The 19,231-nt window shown below is 53.9% G+C and overlaps 1 protein-coding gene across 2 annotated transcripts in view; it reads left to right on the top strand.

Annotated features, from left to right (window-relative positions):
- Positions 1–5,918: 5,918 nt before the first annotated feature.
- The window catches only part of CRTAC1 (cartilage acidic protein 1), a 150,906-nt gene continuing 137,593 nt past the window's right edge, over positions 5,919–19,231 (top strand). For both annotated transcript variants that reach the window (XM_044382021.3, XM_026493816.4), the window contains exon 1: positions 5,919–6,092. In XM_044382021.3, the coding sequence (XP_044237956.2) occupies positions 6,069–6,092 (24 nt within the window). In that variant the 5' untranslated portion in view covers positions 5,919–6,068. The remainder of the gene's footprint in view (positions 6,093–19,231) is intronic.

Consider the following 19,231-nt stretch of genomic DNA (forward strand, 5'->3'; position numbering starts at 1 on the left):
TTCCCCTCTTTTCCCTATGGCTCCTCCCTTCCTCCTTCCTGATCTCCCTCTCTTCCCACACAATTACCCTTTCCATCTTCTTTTGTGTCAATACTTGACTCTTTGTGGATGACAAGATCTTCACGTTCAGTTTACACATTCAAAACAGACTAGAAACATTCTCCTCCACCCATTGCTTCCTCTCCCAACATCCTCCCTTCCCTTTCTCTCTCCTCCTGATTCTTCCCCTCCTTTTATTTACTCCTTCCTGGTCACCTTCCTCTCCTGTTCACTTTCACCCATTTCTCTCTTCCTTTGGGATGGAACTGGATAGGCACCTCTAGCCCAGAAGCGCCCTGGCACTTGCTGCTAGAAAAATGCCTGCTTCCACTCCCCACTTGTGAAAGCATTTTTATTCTTCTTCTTTAAACCATGACCATGAGTTCATGTCTGTCAGAGACCTGGCTGGGTTGGCAGCTGGATATGCCAGGCCAGGAGTGGCTGGAACCGGATCAAGACCTGCCCACCAAGGCAGGGCCAGGATCTTGGGAGGTCTTGGCAGCTGGTGGGAGGAGGAAGTGAGGCCAGGTTGGGTCACTGTCAAAGGAAGCTGGCATGAGGCAGAGGCTCAAGAAGGCAGTTAATATCAGGGATATGAGGCAGCAGGTGGTAAAGACTCAGCCACAGGGAGGGAAGTAAAGTATCCAGACCCCAGAATCCTAGTCCCTGAAAACCTGGGTCATGTGCTTGGGTACCAGAATGGGAGAATGAGACAGAGACCTACTTACTGGAGCTGGGAGTACCAGACAGAGCTCGGTCAGAAGAAAAAGGTGGTAGCAGATACTAGGACCTGGAGCAAAGACAAAGCAGGACCAAGGTCAGCACAAGGCTAGCCTTAAGATTCAAGATGAAGCTTTCCTGCTGCTGACCTTGGGCTCCAGGGAGCCCCCTGGCCATGAAAGGTATTGCTGGCTGGGCATCTCAAGCAGGGATAGAAAGCTGAGCACTCAGGGGTTCACCAGGGCCTTGCCTTGTCTCTGAGTCATATTCTCAGCCAGCCCCTCAGATTGAAAAGCCATCCCACCACAGTGTGGGAAAACTTCAAAGCACCCGGGCCACGTAGGTAACAGAATACCATGGCTGTCAGGTGTCTGCCTACAGCATCGCTTCCGGGCTCCCTCCAGCCCTAACATTTTAGGCCCTGACCTTTCTAACTAGCTTTTCTAGGATTCCATAATGTTCTCCTTTTTCTAGTCTCCCTTTCCAGGTCTGCCCTCTCTCTACCTGGAGAAGTTTCCTGTGGCATGCACTTCCGTTCTAAGCTGCTCTGAATGAGCTCTCTCTGGCCAGCTGCAAGTCCGCCACGGTTCATGGCTTCTCTACAAGAGCTTCTGCACCTTCACCCCTACTTGTCTCCCCTCCTGGGTCCATTCTGTGCCTCTGTCACTTGTAAGCCACTGTTAACACAAGTGCATCTGAAACCCACCAGCCGTCCGATAACTACGTGTTCCTTAGCAGAAAGGGACTTGAGTGCGGGATAGGTCGGCTTGAGAAGGGGCTACGTCCTCACTCTCCCTCCCACTCCTCACTTCTTGCACGTATTACGGTTTCTCATTGGCTACGACTGCTGCCTTCCCACAGCCTCACAAAAACATTTATTTCTTTAGGGAAGACCAAGACTAATTCCACAATCCCTCATCTGCAATTCCAAGTTCTCAAATCTCTGAAAGTCAAGAGGTGCATTTTTGTTTTATTTTGTTTTGCTTGCGGGTTTGGTGCCAAAACTCATCTGGTGACAAAACCTGACCTGACCGGGTGTGAAGCGACTTTATCTTCACACCTCCTTCGTGAGAACATTCATCTTTTTACTGCAGAAATAGTCATGGGTCCTGTTAAGAGATGCTGCCCAAGACCTCACTGGGACGTCTCAGAATGGAGGGTACCTTTCTGAATTCTAAAACCCCTTTGGCCTCCAGGGTTTCAGATAAGAGCCTGAGGAACGGTGGCAACCTTTCTGTTCTTTTGCAAAAGATCTGTTGGAACAGAAGCATCTCTACGATCTGAGATTCCCTGGCCTTTCTTTGCATCTGGAGAATGAGAAGACAGCCAGGTGGATCGTGGGGGTGACAAGGAAGGCAAGGATAAGAAATCTTCTGATGTGGAGGAAGAAGGGCTGACTTGGTTTGACTCTAAGTGACTTGTGGAACCTGCCTGAGGCTGAACTATAGGGGGGAGCTGGTTTCCAAGAGCCCCTGCTCCAATAGGCTTTCAAGATAACTGACATGACACACATGAAATGTCTTGAGCTTTTACAAAAGGAAGTGCCACAAACCTCTCTGGTATTTTTTAAAGTAAGCGTGTTTAGTTGGAATAAATTAATCAGCAAACATGGTGTGGTCACTCCGTGCCCAGTTTCATGCTGGCTTCCATTGAAATGGTCAAGTGTAAGGTACAAACTCCGGACTTAAAGGGGCTTCCATTCTGGTAGGATGGCCAAGTTTTACGTATAAGAAATAATTAGAAAACGGAACAATGTGCATAATAGAGTGCTAAGATGTTGCTGACTAGCAAGAGAGCCAGAAAGGCAAAGCTCACTGGCCAGAGCAGTTTGGGAAGGTGGAGTGGGAGGTGAGACTCAGTTTGGGTGTCAGAAGATGAGAAAACATCTTAGGCAAGTGTCCCAGATAAGAATGGACAAGGTTTGTGGGAGGATGATATGGAGAGAAACTTCACTAGAGTGGAAAAGGCTGGAGTCAGGGTATTGGGAGGAGACTGAACAGGCTGGATCAGGTAAAGAGTGAGTTGAAAACGCCACACCGGATGGCTTAGACAACAGAAATTCATTTTCTCACACTTGGAGGCTGGAAATCCCAGATCAAGGAGCCGGCAGGTTTGGTCTCCTCAGAGGCCTCTCTCCTTGGCTTACAGATGGCCACTTCTGTCTGTGTCCTCATATGACCTTTCTTCTGTCCATGTGCAGAGAGAGAGGGAAGCCGCCAGTGTTTCTTTATTTTCTTGTAAGGACACCAATCCTAAGGATTAGGGTTCTACCCTGTGACCTCATTTAACCTTGATTACCTCCTTAAAGGCTCTGTCTCCAAATACAGTCACATATGAATTGGGGCGGAGGGGGGCTAGCAAATTCAGTCCATAATATGTGCATGTGTCCCAAGAAAGCAGGGTGTGTCTGGGCAGTTCGTGAGTGCAAGATGCTTACAACGAAACACGCAGGGCAGGGCTGGACTCTCAGTGGACACAGACATGAACTGAGTGAATGGACATGGAGGACATTAAAAGAATTCAAAATTATAGTACCAGGTCCCTGGCCCACTGGCTCAACCCTGACAAGTTCAAGTGCAGAAACCAGATTGCATTCCCTGGAGAACTTCCTGGAAAGAATGTCTCCGTCATTTCCTGCATTTCTCTGTCCTTCCCCAGCACCTCTGGTCTGTTACACCCTTACTTGGCTAGCCGCAGGAAAGTGTGACATCATTATAGAGCTGTTTTGTGCAGTCTATTCACATCTGGATGGCTAATGCTGATAATTACTGCACTGGTTACTAAATCTGTCGGGTTTAGGTGAGGTGAGGCTCCACAGCTGGGGCTGCTGCTCACAACTTCGCCAGCAGAGAGAGGTGAGAACAAAAACCAAGAAAGATGTGCTCAGGTGCTTGGGATTGAGTGAAACTGGTTAATCACCAGTCACTTGCTATCTCCCTGAGTTGGAGTTCCTGGCTAAAGGATGCTCGTTGATCAGACAGAACATGACAACCTGCAACTTATCTCCACACGAAGAGGATGGTGGGGACCAAGATGCAGAAACAAGTGTGGAGATGGCCTCTCAGGTGCCAGGGCCATCACCATATGACTCAGATGCCCTCTGAACACGGTGAGGGTGATGATGCAGCAGGTTGCAGAGCAGACTGCACTTCTTATGGGAAGAGCGGGGAATCGGGTGTGTCCTTGGGCAGAGTTTATTTGCTGCTAAGTGAAGGTTCTTAATTTGGGATCTTAGATTAAGTTTTAAGGATCCATGAACCCCCTAACTTTGCATGGCAACATGTATACGAGTATATGAAAGAGCATTTTTCTGAGAAACAAACCCATAACATTAACCAGAATCTTGGAAGTTTCAAAAGGGTTCTTTTGATCGCCCAAAGGGAAATGATTATAAGCCACCACCGTAGACCCCTAGAGAAACAGGTTGACATTGGGCAGAGCCCCAGGAAAGACTTGAGATCCCTAATGATCATGAGGTGATATTCGGAGATGTGCTTGCGTGTCTTTGTATATTTTTCTAGAAGAAGGATTCAATAGTTTTTGCAAGATTCTCAAAAGGGTCCACGACCCTCAAATGACTAAGAACCTGAGTTAGTTCCAGGGCCAAAAATATAGAAAGACTGCCTATGCTTAGCTCTTTCTTTCCAGAGGTTGATCACAGAGACCTGAAAACGACCAAAGTAGGCTTGGTAGTTCTGCTTTAAATCTGGGGATAACTGGGGCCAGGGGCTAGTTGGCAGGGCGCCTCCATTAAAAAACAAAACAAAACAAAACAAAACAAAACAAAATAAAAAAACCATTGGAATCATTTTAAGAGTTAAGTGCCCAGAAGCCAGAGGGACGGTCACAAAGTCATCAATAGATGGGAAAACAGTCCTAGTTCCCTTGGTCTCCGATGGCGCATCCCCAAGTCTTTCTCTTCCAGCGCCCTGTGCATGCCCCAACTTTCTGAAACCCAAAGACTTTACTCAAGGAAGCTCACAATTCATTTACTAAATCCTCACTGAGCGCCTACTCTGTGCCAGGCTCTATTCTAGGCGCAAAACAAAGGACTTGTCTTCAGAGTGTTATCGATCTGGGCCCGTTTCCTGCCCAGTACACGGGTATTTTGGGCACTGCTGACCTAGCGCGTTCTTCCCAAGCTTGGCCCGCGTGTCCCCTGGTCCGGGGAGGCTGAGACCATCCCGGCCCCTGCAGCGGGATGGGGGATCGAGGAGGGGGTTAGCAGGACCTGTGAACAGAGCCGTGAGGGAGGCTGGAAAGACCAGAGCCGGTGGGCCTACTGGGGGACCCCAGATTAAGCTCAGCCCCGGCGTTGCTGGGGCGGGGGCACGGCGGGGTGGGTGGGGGCACTGCCCGCGGCGGGCTGAGGCCGGAGGAGGAGGGGAAGGAGGGGACGCGGCCCGCCGCCGCCTCTGCCGCCGCGCCTGCTCTCGGAGCTGTGCTCGCCCGCTCCCCGCCCTCTAGAGCCGTTGCGAAGCGAAGCTCTCCATACTGAGCAGTCCCCGGGAGGCGCTCGGACACGTTCCCAGGCCGGATAAAGATCGGCTCGGCGCTCGCTCCTCAGGGCGAAATCTCGCCATCAGCGCGCCTCGCGCGGCCGCTCCGGCCCGGCCCGGCGACGCCAGATCGCTATCTGCGGGGGGAAAGGCAAGGCAGCACCGCCGCCCGCGCCGCCACCCTCGGCACTGCGCGCTGGGGTTGCCACGGGGACCCTGGGCTCGCCTCCCTCCCCTCCCTCTGGCCTTTCTTCTCGGCTCTTCCTCCCGAGGGACCCTCGCTTCCAGCCGGCCCGGGGCCCCCAGCGCCCCGCCAGGCGCCCTCGCCTCGCCCCTCCTCGCCAGGCCCCGCTGCCTCCTGAAGGTTACGCGACGCAGCGGCGGGGTGCGGGGGGCACCCGCCCTCGCCGCCGCCTGCGCCGCCGCCCACCCCAGCGCCCGCCGCGCCGGGCCGGCCCGGCTGCCGGCTGCTGCCACCGCAATCCCCGCTCCTAAATCAGAGCGGGGAGGCGTCCCCTCCCCCACCGGCTGCCCGGGCTCCCCGCGCCGCGATTGGCCGCGCGGGCGCCCCCCGCCCGGGGCCCCCAGCTCCAGCGGCCGCGCCATTGGCTGCGGGTCTCCGCCAGCCTTTACATAAGCCCGGGCGCGCTCGAGTGGAGTTGTATAAAGCGAGCGAGCGGTGGCGGGGCGGGAGGCTCGAGGCCAGCCCGGGACCGGGGCTGGGAGCTGGAAGGCGGCGGCGGCAGCGGCGGCGGCAGCGAGCGCCCGCGCTCCGACGCCCCCAGGCGGTGGGGCAGAGAGAGCCCGAAGATGGCTCCGAGCGCTGACCTCGGCGTGAGTACCCGCTCCCGTGCCCCCACTCCCTCAGGCGGAGAAAGTTTCTCCCGCCCTGCGCGCCCCTCCCGACCCGCCCGCAGGGATGGCGGGGACGCCGCCGGGGAACCGGGAAGACGGACACCGTCGCGGAAGGCGGCGGCGGCGGCTGTGCCGCCAACTTGCCGAGAGGCGCAGGACCCGACTGGCGTGCCGAGCCTCCCCCGCGGGCTGGGGGCTAGGCGTGCGCGGGGCTGGGGATGGAGGAGAGGTGGGAGCGGAGCTGTGCGGACCACAGCCCGCCCAGCTGGCGGGGAAGGTGCTGGGGGCGCGCTGGAGGTCAGCCGTTTGGGGAGGGGGCACTGGGGCTGCGAGGGGGGCGGAGCGGGTGAGGAGGGATGTGCCGGGGGTATTTGAGAGTCACCCAGCGGGGCTCAGCCTCGGGCCGGGGAAGCTACTGGCCTCGATCGGGTGACCATGCTGCCAGCATGGGGAAGAGCCCCAGGGAGCTGGCGCTTCTTCCCCGGGGAAGCCGAGCTCCTAGGCACAGCGCTGGGTGGCAGAGAGCTCCGGGAGCTAGCCCCGCGAGCAGCGTAGCTGCCCGCTGCCTTTGCTGGACCGAGGTGTGGTCTCCTCGCTCGCAGCCTGTCTCGGGCAAACCAGCTTCAGGCATTCCGGGGGAGCCGGGGTCCTCCTCCGCCCGTGGGGGCACATGGAGGCTTTGATGGGGCAGCAGGCCAGGCTTGGGGGCATGCCCGACAATGCAGCGCGCCTCTTCGCAGTACAGTAGTTGGGAGCTCTGGTTAGTCCCGTTTCTGCAGAAACCAACTCAAGAATCCAAAGTCATCCCAGCCTGGATGGGAACCTTCCAGAGTGGTCGGGGAATGCTCCTGGGGTTGGGAGGGGGCACTCCCCTTCCTCCGGGATGACTAATGAATATTGCTGGTGGTGGTGGCGGGGTGTGCACCTAGTGTGGCTTCTGCGTGTCCCAGGAGGTGCTTCAGCTCTCCAGGCAGGACACATTCTTGAGTCACACTTGAGATGTCTTCTGGGATGGGTGCAGGACTTCCCAAGTGAAGCCAGATGGAAAAGAAGGGAAAAGGGTTCCAAGAATAGGGGACAGCTCTGTAGTGCTGTCAGGAATCAGGGGAGAACTCACCGGGGAAGAGAATCTCTACTGATGGGAGACCTTTTTACCCTGATGACTTGGGGCTGGAGATACCCAAGACTGAATCAGAGTGAATTCAGAGTCATGCTGTACCTCACTCTCGGCCATGAGGGAGGGGAGATGGAGGATGGAAAAGTGGGAACATGGCGGTTCTTCCAATATAGCGGTTCTTCCAATATAGCTCTTGAGGAAGCATTTTCTCTCCTTCTGACTTAAGAACATCATCCTGGCAGCAGCTCCTAAAGTCAATTTAAGAAGCAATGAAGGGAGTTTAGGGTCTTGATGCTGGCACAGTGGACCACAATTAGAATATTCTGACTTCCAGTTGGCGTAATGGACTCTGGAGAAGGTCAAAGGCATGTTGCTCAGTTGGGGTGTATCCTTCACCTGTACCCCATTTGTGAACACGGTGGGGGTTTTGAACTCCTAGGGTAGCTGCTTCAGCCTGGAGATCTTCTATGGGGGTTATCAATCCATACCCCCAAACCCAGCCCCATCCTCTGCCTGCAGTCAACATTTTTCTGCTGCGTTTCCCTACACCTTCTCTCCACTGGGGATTTGTGCAGCGAGATACCTGCTTGTTTCTCTTTCTTCCCTTCTGTCCATCTGTGCTGCAGCTGGCCTTGTGAACCCTGATGTTTATTACTTGGCACCTTGACGTTTGCTTAAGACGTCCTATCGCTGCACGGGAGTGTCCCTGTGAATGTGTGCACCAAACGCCTGTGTCATACTAGGGAGTCAAACCTAGACCATTGTGGAAAGAGGACCATGGGCCACAAAGGCAGTACTATGAAAGTGCTTATGGCAGTCTCCTGTTCTCAATCTTCTTGCTGCCTGCCTAGGTGATGGAAGGTTAAAGGTGGAGCAGGCTCCTTGGTGTCCAGTAGGGGGCGCAAAAGGCACCCAGCTCAAGACCACGACTTTCCCACTTCTTGCCCTTTACTGACCATGGTAACTAAACACTTTGGGCAAGCCCGGGCCACAGCCCCCAGACCTCACCTTCATGATGGGAGCTCTGCTACCACAGGCTTCCCGGACGTTAGGTGGTCCTGCGATCTCAGGTGCAATGGGGCAGGTGCGCGCACAGCATTCCAGGGAAAGAGCTAGTGCTCAGTCCCACCTGCTCTCAGAGGTCACTCCTTTGGACTCGGCTCTGGTGGGTCCTTTGAATTCGTTAGGAGCTCATGGAGTCCAAGAACATTAGGGCTAGAAGGGAGGATCCTTGAAGAGCACCTAGTCCAACCTCATCCCATCCCCAACACTCACATGCATACATAATTTACATATTTCGAGAAAGCTGAGGCCCAGTCAGGGCAAGTGTCTGGCCCAAGGTCACATGACTATTTGGTGGAAGACATTGGACTAGGTCTCAGGATTCCCGGTTCTCTACACAGGGCTCTTTCCAATCCTGTGACCTGCTTCTTCTTTACTATGGAGATGGACGTGTGTTCTCAGCACACTAGGTATTCATAATTGCTGACATTGGTAAATTAATAAATTTAGTAAATTTGGGAAAATTTCCTTCAAATCAATTATTCAGAGCGAGGAGCAGGTAAAGGTCTTGTAATGTACATACACAGGTAATAGAAATTCCGAATTGCTTTTTCCCTTCCGTCCACTATCTTATCTCGTTATTCCAAGAAGTCTTTTAGGCAGAAACAAAGCAACTCTGGTTCTCAGTTCACGCATGTAGGAATCGGAAGCGCCCAGTCCCTCGCTGTGGTCTCAGAAGCCAGACCAGAGCTCTTTCTTTCTCTCACTAGGGCATGCTGGCATAGGCTCTCCCTGTCCTGCATCACACTACTGCCTGTGGCACCTCCATTACTCAGATCCTGAGTGAGAGTTCCCAACCATTACTTGCCCACTTCCCCATCTTTGCTGCTCCCCGCTCAAGGACAGAGTGTAGGATGTTCTATTTTTGCAAAATCCTCATGTTAGGGCTCCTTGGGTGACCTGGAAGATATTACCACTTCCACTGCCCTTTTTCTGTTCTGTGAGTCTGACTGTCGACATCTGAGCTGGGCCTTGGGAAGGAGGCTTGCCGAGTGGCCTGTGGGCCGCCTCTCTGTTTCCTCTCCCCACCCTGTTCCTTGGCACATGGCATAGAGCTCCTCTGGGGTCCCCTCGGAGCCTCAGCAGACTCGGTGGTGACTCTCAGGAGGAACCAGTGCTGCCAAGCCAGAATCCGGAGAGCCAGATCGTCTTCTGTCCCTAAAGCTCACCCAAGGGATGCTTGTTGCCAGGGAAGATGCTCGAGTTTCTTCTTCTCCTTCAGGCTCACAGGCAAGTTGGGTCTTAGTCTTCAGGGGGAGGAGGGAGGTAGTAAGATTATGTGGACCACCAGAGAGCAGCAGTCCCCTCCTTTAGGAAGTGGGGTTGTGAGGGGCTGTGCTTGAGATGGGTGCCAGCTCCTGGTTCTAGCTGAAGAAATGTGCCTGCATTCCCAAGGCTTGATCTAGTCTGGTTAAGGAGAGGAATATTATTATTACACGAAATATGGCTAGAGCACAGGATCTCTGGATTTTTGGTTGAATGGGGAGAGGACGTAGAGTTTGAGATGTGGCATTAGACCCTGAGAAAACAAGAAGTCGCCCTTTTCTATGAGCCCCACTAGATGGCTGACCCTTCCTTACCCTACTCTCGTTGGGAAGGCAGCCCAGTGTAATAGAAAGGACACGGGCTTAGAATCTGGCTCCCCCCACTTACTGGCTTAGAGATCTTGGACAAACTGCCTGACCTCTGCATGCCTCAGTTTCCTTCTTTGCAAAACAGTGAAGCTGGCAACCCTGTGATAAGGGTAGGATAGTGAAGATCAAGGAAGATAGTCTTTAACATGCCTCTGCCCTTGGCGAGATATAAGGAGGTATTCAGCTGGAAGGGGATATTATTGCGGGATCACTGGGAACCACACTGATTCTTCCTTTTCCAAGCGAGCGAGCCTGAGTGTCCAGGTTTGCACATCAGCCTCCGCTCACAGAAGCATCTGGGCTGATGGACAAGGCCTTCCTGGCAGGGCTCCCTCCTCGCCTTCTTCCTTCCCCTACCTTGGGGTTTTCATTTGGGGCTTCTGCCATACTTGGGGAAAAGAAATTTTACAGGTCCCAGGATAATTCTGAATGTGATGTAGGGCCCTGAGCTATTGATTCCTAAGGAAGGATCTTTGTGCTGGGAGAAGCCTTCCTCGGAGCCCAGTGATTTAAGAGTGCTGACAAATCCGTGCTCACCGAGCCTCCTGCAGGCTGCAGATACAGGCTTCCAGGCCAGCCGGGGCTCCATGAGGGATTTCTGGGGAGCCTGGCTGGTTGCTTAGGGGACATAAACCTGTGAACTCTGCTTAGGAAAAAGTATGAAATCGATTGGTTCATTATCACACCAAACACACCCTGGACCACTTAGGGCATTTAAGAAATGAGAAGCTGCAAAGAACTTGGAGGCTACATTGGAAAAGTAGAGAGGTGTGGAGGGTTTGGGGACAGGAAGACCTTTTGTCACTGAACCACTCATGATCTTGACCTTATTGAAATCCCTTGGCAGTGACTAGAGGGTCTGCATTGCCCCCCAGTCATCCGGCAGTGTCTGGAGACATCTTTGGTTGTCACCACTGGGCTCGGGAGTGCTGCTAGCTTCTAGTGGGTTGAGGCCAGGGATGAGGCTAGACACCCTACCATATGTAGGACAGCCCCCCCCCAAAGAAAAATTGTCTGGCCTAATATGTCAACAGTGCCAGGGCTGAGAAACCTGGGCTGGAGCATCACCCCACAGAGTCGTAGCATGCTGGAGGTGGGAGGGATTTCAGAAGTGCCCTCATCCAGCTCCCCCATTTCACAGCTCAGGACACTAGGATCTGCAGCGGTGGAAAGACTAGTGAGGGTCCTACTACAAGCAAGTGGCCAAGCTGGTCTGGAACTCAGATCTCCTATTTGCTGAGACCGACTTATCCAAACTGTTTCAAAGATGTTGTGAAGATTAAATGTGAGCTGTGAAAACACTTGGAAAATTATAAAGAGACTATTATTAATATTGCTATTATTAAGAATTTGGGAGTTAGGAAAGTTCTATTTCTGGCTGTGCCACTGACTCATTGTGTAATACTGGGTGCATCATCCCCCCACCCCCATGCCTCTCTGAGTGAGTGTGTGTGTGTGTGTGTGTGTGTGTGTGTGTGTGTAGCGGTGGGGGGGGTGGTCTTAGCAAATAAGTATATCGTAATCATTATCTTTAGAGAAAAGTCCAAAGATTTGCCCTTCAAAAACCCTAGCCACTTAAAAAAAAAAAAAAAGGACAAAAATTTTCCTTGAAAGAAATCATGTTGACTTCGTAAGAAGCAAAGCGTTTCTTCTTGGAAAAATTCCAGTACCCTGGCCCTGTAAGTTGGTTCCAGCCCAGGAAATCTGATCAACATCCGGAGGAGAAACTGATAGCTCCACAAATGACGAGCGATTGGATTTGTCCCCACTCCCTCCGGGAAGGGGAGGTGGCAACTTCACTCTCCTGCTCAGCCCTCCTGGCACAGGGAAGTCCTGCAAGGAACTTCACGGAGGGATGGGAAGGCGTATCATTAATTAGTAAAACCTTGTTTACTTAACAGACATATTCTTAAAGATCTCTTCCAAGGGACGTTTTGACATATCACTTTAATTAGCAAGCGCAGAGAGTGTATAGAATGACCCTTCCCGTTGTTTCTAGTCACTGTTATCTTTGCACCCAACAAGTGAAGTAACAAGGTCACAGGAATCACTGCCGAGCTCAGGCTGTCCCTTTGACCAGGGGAGGGACCGCGGGGACTTCCTCCCTCACGGCAGCCTCTACCTGCCTGGAGAGCAGCCCCCAAGCGGAGGTTCTCCCGCGGCATCTCTGCCCTACCCTATTTCGATGTCTCTCATGTCAGACAAATCCCGACCCAGCTGTCTGGACGGGGAACAGGCCCCGGAGCCCGATCCCGGCCTGCATGGGCAGAGGAGCTCTTGCACGACTGGTGGGAGCAGCCTCCGTTGGTGTTTCTCACAGAAGGCCCATCTCTGGTCTCGCCTTTCATGTGCTCAGGGCTGGAGGTAGGAAGTCACTTGAGTCTCTCGGAGAGGATCAGGTTACACCCTGGTCTGGCCCTGTAGGAGAGGAGCTAAGCAGACAGGCCCTTTCCATCACCTGCAGACACGTTGTCTAAGTGATGTCACATTCCCTTTCATCCCGGTTTCTAAGAACAGACTCTTCCTTGGAGATCATAGCCACGCAGCTGTATCGGAGAAGCTATGTATGTCCAAGGAGGCTTTGGCAGTGGGGACACAAGAGTCCCTGAGAAGAAGAAACACTGTCTTGTAAGCAGTGTCAGGGGAGGCCCTGTGTCTTTTGTTCTCAGCCATGGACTCCGTGCCTAGTGTGGTGCTTGGCACGTCGAAGAGCTCAGTGGGTACTTGGGGGTGGATAAATAAGCAAATGCAGGGGGCCGTTCTGGGGCAGAGGTGGCTCTTGGTATGAAAGTGGATCTCCAGACTGGCCTGGATCAGTGAGGCCAGTTTTCCTTCTGGGTCCTTCTTCCCAGAGGGCTCTAGAAACCTCAAGGTCCCACTACTCAAGCAGGGGTCGAGGAGCCCAGCCAGGGCCCACCCTATGAGACGGTGGCCAGCTCTGAGCCCTGAGCAAGGCCCGGGTTCTCTTTCTCTTTACCCTCCTCTGGGTGCTCTCTCCCCTTCCTTTCTCCTTCCCCCCAGGCTGCCAGGAAGCTCAGCGCAGGTTTGCCTCGCTTTCAGCTGAGAGAATAGATGATATTTTGGATTTCCACTGAAGATGGACTAGGGAGTGAATCACTGCTTCACAGAAAGATTCCCCAGGGCATGCTTCTAAACAGCAAGGTCCGTTAATGCGTTTTAAGTGATTTAGGGGGGAAAAAACAACAACAAACCCTGACCCGTAGACTCCTAGGCCTGGAAGAGCACTTTGGAGGTCGTCCAGTGTCACACGACTCCACTGCCCCAGGATGCCCACACCCCTTCTGTGGGACTCCCACTCACTCTCCAGAGGCGCTGTCTGTCTGTCCTGCATACAGCTGCCCCAAATCTAAGACGCTCTTTCTACAATGCCTGGCTTATCTTGTAGCCCGCTTCAAACTCCCTCCCGAGATGTGAGTCCGGCTCCTTACCTTGGCCGAGCTGGCAGACTCTACAGGCCCAGCTGCCGACCCCGCCTTCTCCTGCACCCTGCCCGCCACAGCCCAGGCACCGCATTCCAGCCACCGCTGCATTCACCGAGGGTACCACGCTGTGTCCCAGCCACGCCAGGGTCCGCAGGTCCACCTGGGATGCAGCTCCCGCGGAATGAATCTCCGTTCTCCGTCTCTCCCTGCCCTTCTCACCCGCGTGCCTAGCCAACCCCTCCTTTCCCCGGGCTGCCTCTGCACTTTGCCCCTGTTGCTGCTCGGAGCTTACCCGTCTGCATGTGTCTCACCGCTGGTAGGCGGCAAGCTCCTTAGGAGCCAGGCCTCAGGTGTCTTCCAAACTGGCCCACGGGCGTCTCCTAACTGAGTACGCGTGTGTGTATGTCAGTAAATTGAGGAGTCCTGTGTTTCGAAAGCAGTACTGAAGAAGTCAACGAACTCCGCTGGGCTCCCTGGACAAATTAGTCACGGAAGCAAGCCTATTCCTCAAGGTCTGACAGTCCCAGGCGTTCCATTCAACTTTTGGCCACTGCTCCTGGAAGGGGAGTACCTAGTGGGCCCAGGTTCCTCCATCCCACAGATAGTGGTTAGCCGTGGTCTTAGCGCGATCGCACTCTCTCTTCCCTGCCACGTACGGGCTTCGTGTTGGCCGGGCACTGCGCTCAGCACGGAATAGGCATCATCTCATTTCATTTGCCTCGTGCACTGGGCTGGGAGACGCCACCTGTCCGCTCACTTTCAGTGACCCCGTTTCATTAGCCTGCCGGTGTCTGGGGCACCTCCTTGCCAGGGGCCCCTGAGTTTGCATCTGCCTTTTCCGGAACAGGAGCAGGTCTGCTCTCTGTCTGTGAGTCCAGCTGCAGGCAACATGTGGCGCTTTCCCCAGGTCGAGGGAAAGAGGAGGAAGCCTTGTACTTTCTGGGTGCCGGGGAAGATGCAGAGGACGTGGTGGCCGCTGGGGCTGGTGAGGTGCAGAAGGTCTAGCATTTGGCGATGCAGAGGACCAGGACAGACACAAGGTGGAGAGACTCCCCTGACGGAGGCCTCGGAAATTATACTCCATATACTCCATGGGGCAAGGCCTTTATTTGTTCCCAGCTGTTCTCCCGGCGTTGGGCACAGGGCCTGCCACGGTGTGGGTGCATGGGGATGTTAGCGAATAAATGGCCGAGGGAAAGGCCCCTCCAGACCTCCAGCTTTCTCTCCCACCAGGCCCAGTGTTTGCTTCCCAGCTGGCATCCCAGCTTCCAGCCACACCCTCCCATGGCTTCTCCACACCCCACAGCTATAGGGGTCTTTCTAACACACCCCTCTAGCCCGGGGGTTCCCCAAGCCTCTGGCTGCTGTGGCTCACCAGGCTGCCCCTCTTTTCCACCCTCCTTCGCAGAGGTCGTCCTGCCCCATCCTGTGCTCCAGCCACGCAGAGCCTCATTGCACAACACAGGCCTGCTCGTCCACACGCCATGCTGGCCCCGCAGCCCAGGACACTTCCTCCACCTTGTCCCCTTGGTCACCTCGCCGCCACCCCTCCCTTGGGCCTCCCCCAGCTCCCCCAGGCAGAGGTGTTTGCCCCTCTGTTCCACTGTGTTTCCACCTCACTTGCTGTAAGACAAGTTCGGTATAGTGAGAGGATGTGTCCCGTGGAACGTCCAAGAATGCCAGCCGGAGCCAGTGTGCTTAGACACCAAATCTGGCTCCTCCACACACTAGCTTTGTGACCTTTAGGAGGTTCCTTAACCTCTCTATGCCTTAGTTTCCTCATCTATGAAATGGGGTCCATAGTAAAACCTCCCTCACGAAGTTACCATGAGGACTGAAAGAGACCATCTAAGCAAAGGGCGAGAGTAGTGCCTGGCACCCAGTCGGGGGTAGGTAAGTGTGACTATTACCACCCATTCCTCCTATAGGACTTGTTACATGAAATTGTGGTGAACACCTGTTTGCCTGTGTACGGAGTCCTATGAATTAAGCTGAAGAGAGAGGTGATCCGTTCTGAGATTAGAAACAGAGCTCCCACAGGCATGTGGAAGTGGGTGAGGTGAGAGGAAGGGGGCAGTTAATAAGTGTTGCCACTGTTCAGGGGAGAGAAGGAGAGGCAAGTCTCCAGCAGCGGGGATGGAAAGACTGGGCACTCCTGAGAAATATTCATAGAGCAGAGTGGACGCGGTGATCCCGCGGTGGTGAGGAAGGAGGAAGAACCGATTGTGATACCAGATTTCCAAACTGAGTGACAGTGTTGAGGTTTGAAGGAGCCCAGTGAACAGCATCCCCCTTCCCTACTGAGGTTCAGGACCAACTGAGAGAGAGAAAGGGGGAGGGCGAAGGGAGGAGGGAGGCAGACCTCAGACACCATCGTTACAGATATGGCTGTTTGGAAGGCCCGGTTTCAGAGTGGGGTCTGTGGGGCACCTCCCAGTGCAGCTCTCGCTGCGGGTGGGGGAAGGGCTGAGCCTCAGCATGTGGCAGAGACTGGCCTCTGCAGGGAGGCAGGTCCAGAAAGGGCTGTCCCGCGCAGTTGTTGCACACTGAGCAATCTGTGAGTCCCAGCTGCAGCCCTCAGGAGGAGGACCTGGGGGAAGGAGGGAGGCCAGGAATGTGGCCCTGGGGCTGGAAGCTCTCAGTCTCACACTCTTAATGCTTTGGCCTAGAGACTTCCTTGTTTTGCTGGCTGTCCTGTGCATGGTGGGAAGTCTGGCAGCATCCCTGGTCTCCACCCTCTAGATGCCAATAGCATTCCCTTCCCTGGTTGTGACCACAGGAAATGTCTCCAGACATTGACAGGTATCCCAGGGGGCAGGTAGGGGAGCAAAATTGCCCCCAGTTGAGAACCACTGCTCTAGTCAAGTGGAAGGTCCTCTGGATGGAAACCTCAGGAGTGGGAAATAAACGGCTCCTCCCCACTCCTGACCCAGGGAGCGGGGCCTTACATAGGCAATGCTGGAAGGGCAGGTTGGGGTGACAGCCAGGTCCTCCACTGCTCTCTGGATGCTCTCCCTTCCCTCCTGCCTCTCCTGTCCAGCTGCCTTCTTAGCATCCTTGCACTTAACTTGCAGCGACACCCCCCTACCTCTAAGGAAGCATTCCCAGCTCCCAGCCCCGCCCCCCAGCTCCTTTAGCTAGCTCTTTGGCTCCCTCCTCCACAGCACCCCTCACCCTGTACTGCAGATGTTGACGGGCTTTCTCCCTGTGACCCCAGCGCTGAGAGTAGAATCCCAGGCTGGTACAGGGTCCCCGGGGAGTGTCGCGGTGGGTGAATGAACCCAGACAACTTCTGGGAGCTCTTCCGCAAAGATGCCTTTAGTTCCAGGCACTCCTGCGTGGGGCTCAGCCCCTGCGGGGCGGAGCGCTCCTGCCGCTGCCTTTCTCCCCAGAGTCTCTGCCCCTACGGTGTCTGGAAAGGGTCCGTGCTCCCTGCTCGTTTCTAACTTCTGAAGCATTTGGGGCTCTTTTGTAGAGTGAGACTCTGCCCCCCTACAGTGTCTGGAAAGGGTCCGTGCTCCCTGCTTATTCTCAACATCTGAAGCATCTGGGCTCTTGCTTTTGTGAGAGCGCGGGGTGGTATCCTTGGCTCTTTCGATAATTGCTAAAGAACTGCTTGCCCTGGAAATTGCCCTGGAAGCCTCTCCCCACAGCTGCCTGACCCCACTCCGAGATCTAGGTTGCTTGGTTACCAGCTTTCAGACCCAATTCAGGAAAGTCCCAAGGCCACAGAAAACTGAGTTTGGCTGCATGTGACCCGACCCACAGCCAATGTCTAAAGACTATGAGACCTAACACTACCCATGTGGAAAGAAAGGAGACAAGCAGTGAGCGCTGCCCGGCCTGGCCCCAACAGGTGTCCACTAGCTCACCTCACCCTTGAAACCCTGGTGTGTCCTCTGCTTCCCACATTACAGATGATGACACAGAAGATCTGAACGATGGAGGAACATGCCCAAGGTCACTATGTAGTTGATTGGGGCGGGGGGAGGGGGGAGTGAGAACCAAACCCAGGTCCCTGACTCCAGGCTTTGGGTTTTTTTCCCCCTCTTTTTATCCTACTGAAGATTGTTCAAGAAGTTTGCTTATAGATTTTTTTTTAAATTATTATTACAAAGCAAGTCTACTCACTGCCTGAACCACAAGTCCTACCATCCCTTGCCCTTGTTAAGCCAGACCCCTCTTTGCCCCCTCCCCCCACCTCCCCTGCAGAAGCAGCCCACATTCCCTACGGAGGCAGCCCACATTCCCTACGGAGGCACCGGCTGCTCTGGCCCTGCGCCCCTCGGCCCAAGCTCTGCCTTCGGCGGTTAACCTCGCCTCCTCCAGGCTGCTCGGCCCTGGATGTCCTCCCTTGCACCTACATGCTTAACCTCCGACTCTGTACTGCTCAGAGTGCTCGAATACGTAGTAGGCGTTTCATGCCCAAGCATTCGAGAAAACAAAAAATTTCAGTTCAACCTACTTTCTGATTCTATGTTTAACTTCTCCATGCTCTCCCAGAAGATTCAGATGTTCACAGTGGTGTGACAGGAGGTGTCTCAGGTCAGCCATGTACAATGTGAGGTCACGCCAGGTGCCGGCGGCCCTTCCGCTTCACGCAGTGCCAGGCTGCTCGGCTTTCTTCCCCAAACTCCCTATCTCACCTCTTCCTGTGACATTCTCTAGCTAAGTAGGGTTTCTTCAGATACTACGACAAGCTGGTGAGGAATTTTAGGAGTAGAAACATTTTTCCCTTTAAAGCAGACTGTAGCTTACACTCCCAGGTCTCTGAGGACCATGAGGCTGGAGCAGTGGTTCTCAACCTGGGCCTCCCATCAGCGTCATCTGGGGAGCTTCTCAAAATACACAGCACCCAAGCCCCAGCCCAGACCAGTTCAGCCAGAAACTGGGTGAAGGACCTGGGCCCCATCATATTTCTAAAAACTCCCAGGTGAGTCTCTTGGCCAGCTGGGGTTTAGAACCATCGGTCTAGATAGAGCCTTGCTACTAAAAGTGAAGTCTACGGACCAGCGGCAGAGGCGTCACGTGACACTGTGTGAGCGCGCAGAAACTGAGGCCCCACCCCAGACCTACCAAACCAGACGGTGCCTTCTACCAAGATCCTCAGGTGATTTGTAAGCATGGTACAGTTGGAGAACCCTCGCTGGAGGGAAAGAACAGTTCTTAAATAACTGTATGACAAGTTGCAAGCAATCTCTGCTGATGCACATTACCATTTGGACATATTCCTTTGCACACTTAACAAATATTAATTGAGCACCAACTAGTACCAGGCGCTATGATGGTTCTTAAGAACACATTGGCATGCGTCTCTGTCTTAGCCTGCAAATTCCTGCCCGTACCCTGTTTTCTGTAGCTGTAGCATTTGATGATAGCCATCCCATTTCTCCTCGACGTGACCCCCCTTCCGGTTCCATCCCTTCCCTTCTCACTTTTTTGGAAAGACTGGAATCAGAATCCTTCTTTGTCACTTCACAGTGAGTATGGTAATTTAACTTGGAGCTGAAGACGGCGAGGACTTTGAGCGTATAAGGATAAACTGAGTCTACAGCCCTGAGGATTGCGTAACCTTCGATTGATTTCAGCTCCTTAAACCTAGAGTCAGAGAAGCCGGTTCCTGAGCTAACCTCACACCTTCACTGCAGTATATAGCCAGGTTTCTTGACTGGGAGCTGTGGTACGGAATCTTGTGTTCAGTGTGTAACTTGTAGACCATTGGCATCACCTGGGAACTTGTTAGAAATAGGAAACGCTGGACCCTACTGCAGGTCTAGGGACTCAGAATCTGCACTTGAACGAGACCACCAGATGATTCGCATACACATTAAAGTTTGAGAAGCACTGGTATAGAACAGCATT

Source organism: Ursus arctos, unplaced genomic scaffold (genome assembly GCF_023065955.2).
Source record: "Ursus arctos isolate Adak ecotype North America unplaced genomic scaffold, UrsArc2.0 scaffold_7, whole genome shotgun sequence".
NCBI lineage: Eukaryota > Metazoa > Chordata > Mammalia > Carnivora > Ursidae > Ursus > Ursus arctos.